This window comes from Amblyraja radiata, chromosome 1 (assembly GCF_010909765.2).
Source record: "Amblyraja radiata isolate CabotCenter1 chromosome 1, sAmbRad1.1.pri, whole genome shotgun sequence".
Taxonomy (NCBI): domain Eukaryota; kingdom Metazoa; phylum Chordata; class Chondrichthyes; order Rajiformes; family Rajidae; genus Amblyraja; species Amblyraja radiata.
The window spans coordinates 188,429,276-188,441,235 of NC_045956.1; the positions used below are offsets into that span (position 1 = coordinate 188,429,276).

The 11,960-nt window shown below is 46.7% G+C and overlaps 1 protein-coding gene across 1 annotated transcript; it reads right to left on the reverse strand.

The window, feature by feature from the left end:
- Positions 1 to 4,208: 4,208 nt before the first annotated feature.
- Positions 4,209 to 11,959, reverse strand: LOC116988465 (interferon-induced very large GTPase 1-like). Its single transcript, XM_033045229.1, is given in 2 exon segments — positions 4,209 to 8,047; positions 8,049 to 11,959. Coding segments are annotated over 2 exon segments (6,468 nt in total). The 5' UTR covers positions 11,685 to 11,959; the 3' UTR covers positions 4,209 to 5,215.
- Position 11,960: the final 1 nt, after the last annotated feature.

Consider the following 11,960-nt stretch of genomic DNA (forward strand, 5'->3'; position numbering starts at 1 on the left):
TTGGTATAAAGGCCAACATGCCATTCGCTTTCTTCACTGCCTGCTGTACCTGCATGCTTACTTTCATAGACTGATGTACAAGGACCCCCAGATCCCGTTGTACTTCCTCTTTTCCCAACTTGACGCCATTTAGATCTAGATAGGATGACGAGGGGAGGAGTATGGGGGGGGGGGAATGCGGGAGTTACTTGAAAGTGCAGAAATGAATATTCATACAGCTGGATTGGAAGCTGCCCAGGCGAAATATGAGGTGCTGTTCCTTCCATTTGTATGTGGCCTCACTGTGACAGTGGAGGAGGCCCAGGACAGAAATGGGTCAGTGTGGGACTGGGAATTAAAATGTTTGGCAACCGGGAGAGCACATAGGTCATAAGCCATTCGGACCATCAAGTCTACTCCACCATTCAATCATGGCTGATCTATCTCTCTCCCAACCTCATTCTCCTGCCTTCACCCCATAATCTGTGATAGGCCAAGTTCGACTAAGTATGTGTTCAGTGAAATGATCACCAAGTCTATGCTTGGTCTCATTGATATAGGAGCGCACACATAGGGCAGAAATGAGGATTAATATAGTATTATTATAAAGAAGCTGCACTTGAAGTGCCTTTGCACATCAAGCTATGTGATAGAAGGCTAATGGTGGAATTAATGAGATGGGTCCCCACTGGTCCACATGAACATGATGGGCTGATTGGCATGTCGTACGACAAGAATCAAACTAATTATGAACGTGTGAATTTATCCCAAGCAATATTTATTATTTTAAGTGTGTATAAAATAAAATACATTTCTTAGCTGGGGCCAAATTAAATAAGCAGCGGCTGGGACGTTCCCGACAAACATGCTCAGTTCTCCCACCACCGTCTTCAGCGGGACCGGGAACACGCCCGAGTCTCGCCGTCGGTGGGACCTCGCACCACGGCTCGGTAGACAGAGTAACCGGGAGGGAGCTGGAGAGCGAGGGCTGGTAGGAGGGTGAACCACGGTAATGCCTCCAGTGCCTTCAAGGTCGGCTGCAGGTGTCCCCAGGCCACAAGGATGGTGAGGGGAGGAGAGGGCATGAGGGAGATAGAGAGGAGAAGAGGGATGGGGGGGAGGGGGTAGGGTAGGTGAGTGTAGGGGGAAGGGAGGCGAGGTTCAGGGACATTGGTTTGAGGGAACTGCTCCAGTACATCAAGCTCGCAGGATGACCACATGTGTAATAATGCAAAATGAATTTTATTGTGCAGTTGTATACGTGACAAATAAAGCACTATTGAACTATTTAAAATATCATTTCTTTCCAAGCTCCATTGAATGACACTGTGCACTACTGTTTTGAAGGAGTGAGGGAGAGCATGAGGGGAGGGAATGAGGGGAGGGAGAGAGTGAGGGAGGGAGAGTGAGGAGGGGAGGGGCAGTGAGGGTATGTGAGGGGGAGGAAAGGGGTGGGTTGGGGTAAGGATGAGGAGAGTTGGAATGAAAGGGTGGGAGTTTAAGAAAGGCAGTAGAGAGAACTCAGGGAACTCTAGGCCTGTGAGTCTTCGGCAAACTATTGGAGAAAATTCATAGAGATTGGATTTATTTTCATTTTGAAGAGAATAGGCTAATTAGGGATAGTCAACATGGCTTTGTAATCATAGTCATATTCGTAATTTATAAGCCAAGTATGTTTTGCAACATACGAGGAATTTGATTTGCCACAGTCATACTAATAAAAAGCAACAAGACACACAACTACATAACATTTGGCATAAACATCCACCACAACGGCTCCTCCACATTCCCCACTGTGATGGAAGGCAATAAAGTCTTATCTTCTTTTCTCTTTTTCTCCCGCGGTGGGGGAGTCGAACCATCCAGAGTCGGGGCGATTGAAGGTCCCGCAGCCGGTGATCGAAGCTCTCACGTTAGGGCAGTCGAAGCTCCTGCGTCTTGGAGCTCTCTAAGTCGGTCCCTAACTACGGAGCATGAGCTCACGATGTTAAAGCCTACAGGCTCCGGCAATTGGAGCTTCCAAAGGTTAATTCCTGACAGGGATCACAAGCACCGAGATGTTAAGTCCGCAGGCTCCCGCGGTTGGAGCTCCCAAAGACGGTCTCCAGCAAGAGGCTCCACCAGCTCCACCACGGTAGGTCGCAGTGTGTACATGGAGATACTACATGGAAATATTCACATCTCCGTTGAGGAGAGATGAAAAACATTCCCCCACACCCCCCGCACATAATACAAAATTAAAGATAAACTAAAAAATACATTTTACAACAAACTAAAAACACCAAAGGAAATAGACAAGACAGACCGTTGGCGAGGCAGCCATCATTTGTGCCACCTGGTGTTCGTCAGGTCTTGTCTTACTAATGAGTTTTTTGAGGTGGTGACGAAGGAGATTGATGAAGGTAGGGCAGTGGATGTTGTATACATGGATTTTAGAAAGGCTTTGGATTAGTTCCTCATGGTAGGCTGATCCAGAAGATTCAGATGTACGGTATTCACAGTGACTTGGTCGTATGGATTCAGAACTGGCCTATTCAGAGAATTCAGAGGGTTGTGGTGGAAGGTAGATATTCCAACATGAGGTCTTTGACAAGTGGAGTTCCGTAGGGACCTGTGCTGGGACCTCTGCTGTTTGTGATCCATATAAATAAGGGCGGCTTGGTGGTGTAGTGGTAGAGCTACTGCCTTACAGTCCCAGAGACCTGGGTTAGATCCTGACATGGGAGCTAGTCTGTACGGAGTTTGTACGTTCTCCCTGTGACCGGCGTGAGTTTTCTCCAAGATTTTAAGTTTCCTACCATATTCCAAAGACGTACACGTTAATTGGGTTGGTATAACTGTAAAATTGTCCGCAGTGTGTGTAGGGTCGTGTTAATGTGTGGGGATCGCTGGTCGTTGGGACCCAGTGGGTCAAAGGGCCTGTTTCCGTGCTGCATCTCCAAACTAAACTAAAATGACCTAGAGGTAAATGCGGGTGGTTTGTGAGTAAGTTTGCTGATGATACCAAATTTGGAGGAGTTGCAGACAGCAAGGAAGGTTGTCAGAAGATGCAATGGGATATAGATCAGCTACAGAAATGGGCAGAGAAATGGCAGATGAGGTTTAACCCGAGCATGTGTGAGGTGTTGCACTTTGAGAGGTTGAATGTAAGGAAAGTATACAGTTAATGGCAAGATTCTTCAACAGCATCAATGTGCAGGGGGATCTTGGAGTCCAAGGTCATAGCTCACTGAAGGTGGCAGCACAAGTAGATAGGGCGGTAAAGAACACATACGGTATGTTTCCATTCATTGCTAGGGGCATTCAATATAAGAGTCAGGAAGTCAGGCAGTTGGACATTTGGGGTATTGCCTGCAGTTCTGTCACCCCGTTACAGTAAAAGTGTGGAGGCTTTGGAGAGGGTGCAGAGGAGGTTCACCAGAATGCTGCTTGGATTAGAGAGTTTCAGCTACAGGGAGAGGTTGGATATACTTGGATTCACATGTTCACAAGTTATAGGGATAGATTTAGGCCATTTGTCCCATCGAGTCTATTCCGCCATTCATTCATGGCTGATCTGTCTCCTAATCCCATTTTTCTGCCTTTTCCCCATAATCCTTGTCACCCGTTTTAATCAAAAATGTGTCCATCTCTGCCTTGAAAATATCCACTGACTTGGCCTCCACAGCCCTCTGTGGCAATGAATTCCACAGATTAACTAGCCTCTGACTAAAGAAGTTCCTCCTCACCTTTCTTAAAGAACCCCCTTAAATTCTGAGGCTATGACTTGTCCTAGATTTTCCGACCAGTGGAAACATCCTTTCCACATCCACTCCATCTACACCTTTCACCATTCTGTAAGTTTCAATCGGGTCCCCCCGCCCTCAACCTTCAAAACTCCAGCGAGTACAGGCCCAGTGCTGTCAAATGCTCATCATATGCTAACCCTCTCATTCTTGGGATCAATCTCGTAAACCTCCTCTGGACCCTCTCCAGAGCCAGCACATCCTTCCTCAGATATGGGACCAAATTTGCTCAAAGTATTCCAAATGCAGCCTGACCAGCGCCTTATAGAGCCTAAGCATTACACCTCTATTTTTGCATTCCAGTCTTCTTGATATAAATGCTAGCATTGAATTTGCCTTCCTTACTACAGATTTGACTTGCAAATTAACTTTTTGAGAATTCTGCACCAGCATTCCCAAGTCCCTTTACACCTCTGATTTCTGGATTCTCTCTGCATTTAGAAAATAATCTTTATTTGTATTATTACCAAAATGCATGACTCCGCACTTTGCTACACTATATTCCATCTGCCACATCTGTGCCCACTCTCCCAACCTGTCCAAGTCCTTCTGCAGAGCCGTTGCTTCCTCTACACAGCCGGGCTCCACCTATCTTAGCATCATCTGCAAATTTGGCCACAAAGCCTTCAATCCCCTTATCCAAATCATTAATAAACAATTGTTTTCTCTGCAATGTTGGAGGTTGAGGGGAAGTATATAAAATTATAGATAGGGTAGACAGTAACAACTATATTCCCAGAGTGGAAATGTCCAACTCCAGAGGACGTAGCTACAAGGCAAGGGGGGAAATATAATAAGAGATGTGGGGCAAGTTTTTTTTTTACACAGAGGTTGGTGGGTAAATGGAACGTATTGCCAAGGGTGCTGGTGGAGGCAGATACGATAGTGATGTTTAAGAAGCTTTTAAATAGGTACGTGGGTTTGCAGGAAATGGAGGGTTATGGAGGCAGATTAAATCAGTGTAGCTAGGTTCCATGTTTGGCACAAAGATTGTAGCTGAAGTGCCCGTTCCTGTGTTGTCCTGTTCTATCTTCTTATAAAACACAAACAGCATGGATCTCTGGGGCACACCACTAGTCACAGGCCTCCGGTTCATAATACAACCTTATACCACCACCTCTGCTTCCTTCCATGAAGCTAATTCTCTGTCCAGTCAGCTGGCTTTCCCTGGATCCATGCGATCTAACCTTCTGGAGCAGCCACTATGCGGAATCTCATCAAAGGTTGGCTGAAGTCCATTCAGACCAAGTCTACAGCTTTGCCCTCAACCTTTTTGGTTATTTCTGCAAAAGCAATTTTAATAAGAATTGGTTGAAACTCTGCTCTGCTTTTATGATTTGTGATTTATAATCAGATTTGAATTTTAATGTTGAGTGATTTTCTCTGCCATTTCCTTTACAGGAAAGTAGACCATTTCTACCTCTAACTGAGTGATGTCATGTAAAGGCACCTCACCAAGACTGAATGTTTGTGTTATACGTCTTATTCAGGTCTCCCCTCACTACATCCCAGTCAATGTTCCAGGTTTCATCGATCTTTGCAGGATTTGCTTTGTATTTTTCAGCAAACTGCTTATTGTAAGTGTAGAAAACCTTCTTCCAATAGGATGCTGCCTGTGCGGAAATTTCCCGCTGGATGATCCAGGATTTGTAATAATCATTGACAGTTTGATAATCCTTGAAGGGTTTCAATTCCCAATTTGTGTCGTCATTTTTAAATGTTCCATGACCTGCAACTGAAGCTGTGCAGACGGCAATTGAAAGAAGTTTACTTCCTACGAAGTGATAGCCATTGAGACCTTCAGGTCTGTGCTGCTTACAAGAGTGCTGTGAATGTACCGGGGTCTCTGAATCACAGAAAACCCCACAGAAAGGACATTTCTTGGTACAATTGAATAACCCTTTGAACATCTCATCCCTGGGTTTAATGGATAATTCTTCAATCTTTGCTTGGACATCCCAGCCTGTTACCTCACTGAGGAGTCTCTGCTCCACTTCTTCAATAGATGGTAGAACTGCTTCTGCCAATTTCTTGCCATCACCGTCACTGTGAAACAGAACGAGTTTCATTTCATCTTTGGGCATTGAGATCCTGGTCTTTAACTTTTCAACAAACATGTCCAGGAAGCTCTGAACATTTCCAGCAAAGTTCTGCATCACTGCATCCTCAACAATCTTTTTAGCTTTCCCAGTGATCTGTGTGAGGATTCCTTTAGCCAGACGGGTAAACGTGCTCTCTCCATCACGTTGTGTCTTGCAGTGTTCAATAACCTGGTGATGGAGCCAGTCTTTGGCCAAATTCTCAAGGTCAGTGATATACCGGTGATAGTCATCAAATGTACCCCTTTGTTTCAGGTGCACCAGGAGGGCCACAGTGAAGTTGTTGCGGAGACTGTACTTGCTCTCAGGGTCATTTTGTTTCATATCATCTACGATGTTCATACTGAGAGCCTTGAGGGTGGCGTCTCTGAGAGCTGGCAAGAAACAAGATTCTGCAAACCGTTCTGCTTGTCTCTGGTTCGCATCCTGCTCTGTGTAAATATCAATGAAGAGATCAAAGTATTGACCCTTCATGTTTTCCAGTCTTTGCCGCGGGTCGTGTTTCTGGATGAACCTCGTCTGCATGTCTTGGAATCTTGGTACAGCGAAACCACACAGGCGAAGTTTAAACTCAGCCCTGAATTCCTCACTCATTGTGAAGTTTGGGTGGGAAATATTGTTAATTTTCTTCTCCATAATATTCAAAAGATCAATGCAATATTTATTGTCATAATCCTTGTCCATTTTAGTGATGTCACTGATCCATTTATGGAATTCACCCTCAAGGGATTTAACCAAGTCATGATCTGGTTTGTGGAAGAAACGACTGACTGTGCTTAATAATATTCCTACCCATGTCGTGTTGCTGTGTTTCCATTCAATCTGTAAGAACTGAGTTCCCTGTTTATGGAGAGGTTTTCTTTCCAGCATTTTATTAATCACCCTCCCTTGATTTGCTGTGTTCTCTCTGAGAAGATTTTCAATCTCCAGTTCAATGTTTCTTTCTCTACAGGGCTGATAGTCCAGCTGTGACAGTGTGTCTTGCCACATCTTTCCAAAGGCAGTTTGCAGTTCCTCGTCACCCAACACCTGATTTGCCCCTTTACACTTTAATAAAAGCTCCTTGACCTGTTGTTCGATCTTCTGGTGACATTTATTCCAACTATCATCCACTTCCTGCAGTCCCACACGTCTGTTCACGGCATCCTTACATCTCTGCATTGAATCGTCCTGAAGCCGTCTGCATAAACTGGAGATACTGAGCTTGAACTCCACCCTGTATTTCTCCATCAGCTGAACGTTATCAGCCCCACTTAAAAACAGACCTTTTAGTTTATCCAGAGTCTCACCCTCCCTTTTGTTAATCTCCGCCCTGATCTCACGTTCCAGTGTTTGGAGCAGTAGGTTGAGGTCACCACTGGCATTGTTGACTCTGTTTTCAGCCTTGTTTCCCCAGGAGTGCGTGAATTTGCGGAGCTCCCACTCCCAGTCCTTGTACTTCACAGAGAGGTGGTTGTAAGCTGCTGCGAACAGACTGTTCTGGAAGCTGAAAATGAAATTCTCATGTTTCACCTGCTCCCAAAGGCCAGTCATCCATTTGGTAAAGTCTGGGATTGTGAAAGCTCCTTGTTCTAGTTTCCCTTTGAGTAAACATTGAATGAGACTCTTCTTCAGTTGGAAGACATGTTCACTATAGCCAGTGTTGACGGCAGCCATTGGGGGTGTACCTTGCCACAGACCAGGGATGTACCAGTTGTCCTTGTCAGCATCATAGTCCATCACATCATGGAACGTAACTCCCTCCACCTTCTCCAGTTTTGCTGCAGCCTCTGTCATCTTATCCAGCTGTTCCAGTAGTTTCTGACGGCCTCTCAGATTGTGATCATGTGCACTCACATCTCCAACATTCTGGTGGACAAATATACACTTTGGTCTTTTCCCCGTCAGTTTCATGCGGAGTAAGGAATGAACAACAATCTGTAAAATATCTTTCATCTCTGCGATGTTTTCCATGCCTATGTTTACCAACGTTATGTTGCTTAATCCCACCACGAATGTTGCCAGCTCATTGTCGTGTTCGTAGCTGTCTGTTAGTGTTGCAAGTTCTGGAGCTCTCAGCCCCTCTGTGTCAATGACCAGGATGAAGTCACAGCCCAGCTCCTCCGCCAGGCTCCCTGTGACCTTCATCAGCTGCATGTAGGCCCCTCGAGTACATCGGCCGCTGCTCACAGCAAACCGAAAAAAAGAACATTGTATTGAGGAGCGTGGACTTGCCTGTGCTCTGAACTCCAATCACTGTCAGCACAAACACTCGGGAAGCACGTCCCACCTTCTCGGCCACTGCTTCCAGTACAGCAGTGATCCATGAAACAGGAACGTTGGAGACGTCTCCATCAATGAGCTCCAGTGGGAACCCATCCAGCAACAGTTCAGCAGCAACACCCGGTAACTGAAGCACATGTGGGTGGATCTGTGTTTGTTGCTTGATGTTGTGTTGTGTCACTGAAAGTTCATAAACCTGACCCAGTTCCCTCATGAAGTGCTCAAGTCCCAGGGAACTATCAGTCATCTTCTGATCCATGTCCTTCAGCTCCTTGACCTTCTGCATTGAGTCTTTGCTCAGTTCTTTATAATCCCTGCGCAATCCTGCCATGATTTCCCTTGATTTACTGTCCAGCATCAGCTTCAGCCACTGCAAGGAAATGGCCCTGTCATCCCCACCAGGACACGTGAGGTGGTCAATGAATATCTGCATCTCCTCCGACAGGCTCTGTCTGAGCTGAGCATCCCGGATTCTTTTCTTGTCTTGGTCCAGCTTGTGGTTATACTTCTCTGTGGTTCTGTCCCCGCGGAGTTTCATCCGAGACTTCTCTTTCTCAACTTTAGACAGTCCTTGCCAGGGCTCTCCATGAAAGGGCAGCACTCTCTTTTTATACCAAATGATGTCTGCAGGGTCAAGACTGCTCAGTATTTTGGTCAGGTCCTTGGCCCGTTGTATTTCAGGCTGATGTTCATCGACCTGAATCCCACTTTCTCTCGCAATGTCACCCATTTGTTCCAGATTCAGGAAGCTCTGGTCCCCGTCACTCATGGGAATCACTTGTTGTATCTGAGAACGAATTTCTTCCACAAGTTTGGCCTCGTTTATATTTGTCCGAACAATGCATTGTTGAGGTTGTAACTTCAGATCTTTGAACAGTTTCTTTACCTGCTCAGGGGTGATGTGTTGCTGATTGATGTAAGTGTTCACTATCAGAAAGAGTTTTGTCGGTGACTGTGCGAGAGAGGTGAGGAATTCTCTTTCCTTCTCACCGATAACGTCAATGAAAATAAAGAGAGCAGCAGAGACTTTTGCCAGAAACCGAGTGTGTCCCTGGTACGTTTCAGCGTCACCTCGGAGGTTGATAAATGCAGCAGCCTCCGGGAAAATGTCCGTGTTGCTCTTCCCAGAAGGTAGATACCAGCTGATCTCAGCCATCCCATCCGATATCCCACGGGGCACATTCCCACATTCCATCCCGGAGTGCAGGAAGATGTTCTGCTGCAGCTGGGTCTGGCTCAAGGTGAGATTGAGGAGTTTGGATTTGGACACCGTGCACCTTCCGAGTCTGAGGAAGGAGACAGTTGGCACGGTTGCTGTCACGATGGGCATCTCCACAACGGGGCTGTTCCCTGTGGGAGATTGTGGGCACCACATTTTAACAATGGGCCTCATGGCCCAGAGGAGAAGGGTGGCACCAGGTCCTTCCATGGGTTCCCTCACCTTGTCCCTGGGATAACTGTGCCCTTCCGGCAGCAGAAAGGGTAATGCAAGTTGGCACAGAGACATCTTCAGCATCAGTTCCTGCTGGAGAGAGTGGTCGGCACAGAGGAAAATGGCAGCAATGATATCCAGAGGATTCATCCCAGAATCTCCTGGCCTTTGTGCTTGAAAGAAATGGCTGAAATCTTCTACGTCTTCTTTGTTGTCTTTTGAAGATTGAGCAGCCGAACATTCAGGATTCCTCGCCAGTGAATTAGCTGAGAGGATCCTTTGGAGAAATCGCCAAGGAAGATCTTCTGGTCTAGTTGGTTTGTTGTCATCCAGTTTACCCCAGGATACCTCCCGCATGGACGTCAGTGACAGTTTGTGAGGATAATGATCCTGTAAACCTAAATCCCTCACAAGTTGCAGGGGGCTCAGATTTTCATCCTGGTTATTTCCAACTGGTGGACCACTAGCTGTTCCTTCTGGCAGACCCGGTGAATGCCGGTGTGATGGATGCTCTGATTCCCTGCCATGTCCGGGGTCGGCCTCTCTCTGTGGTTTGGATGTCAGGTCCTTGGCTTGTTGTATTTCAGGATGATGTTCATCGACGTGAATCTCACTTTCCCTCACAATGTCACCCGTTTGCTCCAGACTAATGAAGCTTTGGTCCCTGTCCCTCTTCCATGTTACTTGGTGTATCGGATAATTCAATGTTTTTGCCTCACTTACATTTGACTGAGAAACACATTGTTGTGGTTGTAACTTTGTAAAGTTATTTCCATCTGGTGGATCACCAGCCATTCCCTGTGGGAGACCCGGTGAATGCCGGTGAGATGGATCCTCTGATCCCCAACTGTCTCCATGAGCGACCTCTCTCTGTGGTTTGGACGTCAGGTCCTTGGCCCGTTGCATTTCAGGCTGATGTTCATCGACCTGAATCCCACTTTCTCTCGCAATGTCACCCATTTGTTCCAGACTCAGGAAGCTCTGGTCCCTCATTAGAATCACTTGTTTTATCTGAGAACGAAGTTCTTCCACAAGTTTGGCCTTGTTTACATTTGTCCGAACAATGCATTGTTGAGGTTGTAACTTCAGATCTTTGAACAGTTTCTTTACCTGCTCAGGGGTGATGTGTTGCTGACTGATGTTAGTGTTCACTATCAGAAAGAGGTTTGCCGGTGACTGTGCGAGAGAGGTGAGGAATTCTCTTTCCTTCTCACCGATAACATCAATGAAAATAAAGAGAGCAGCAGAGACTTTTGCCAGAAACCGAGTGTGTCCCTGGTAAGTTTCAGCGTCACCTCGGAGGTTGATGAATGCAGCAGCCTCCGGGAAAATGTCCGTGTTGCTCTTCCCAGAAGGTAGATACCAGCTGATCTCAGCCATCCCATCCGATATCCCACGGGGCACATTCCCACATTCCATCCCGGAGTGCAGGAAGATGTTCTGCTGCAGCTGGGTCTGGCTCAAGGTGAGATTGAGGAGTTTGGATTTGGACACCGTGCACCTTCCGAGTCTGAGGAAGGAGACAGTTGGCACGGTTGCTGTCACGATGGGCATCTCCACAACGGGGCTGCTCCCTGTGGGAGATTGTGGGCACCACATTTTAACAATGGGCCTCATGGCCCAGAGGAGAAGGGTGGCACCAGACCCTTCCATGGGTCCTCTCACCATGTCCCTGGGGTAACTGTGGCCTTCCGGCAGCAGAAAGGGTAATGCAAGTTGGCACAGAGACATCTTCAGCATCAGTTCCTGCTGGAGAGAGTGGTCGGCACAGAGGAAAATGGCAGCAATGATATCCAGAGGGTTAAACCCCGAATCCCCTGGCTCTTTCACTTCAAATAAATAGTTGAAATCTTCAACATCATCTCTCTTGTCTTCCAAGGACTGAGCAGGGGGCCATTCAGGATTCCTCGCCAGTGAATTAGCTAAGAGGATCCTTTGGAGAAATCGCCAAGGAAGATCTTCTGGTCGAGTTGGTTTGTTGTCGTCCAGTTTACCCCAGGATACCTCCCGCATTGACACCAGTGACAGTTTGTGAGGATAATGATCCTGTAAACCCAAATCCCTCACAAGTTGTGGAGGGTTCAGGTTTTCAGACCAGCTATTTACTGTTGATGAAACACTCGCCATTCCCACTGACTGGGTGAATGTACTTCCTGGGATCTGTATGCTCTTTCCCAGAGAGGTGGTTCTTATCCTGGAATTCCCAGGATACCAGGATTCCTGTCTTGTATATTGCAGTTTGGTGAAACTTCACCAGTTGTACGTTTCTGTCCCAGTATCTACCTTGAGGCCTGGGCTCCTATTCCGCAATATAGCACGGTGCCTGGATACTGGTCCAGGATTTATCCAGTTGTTCGGTCTCCTGTCCCGGGATATTTCACAGAGCTCAGATGTGTTGAGGTG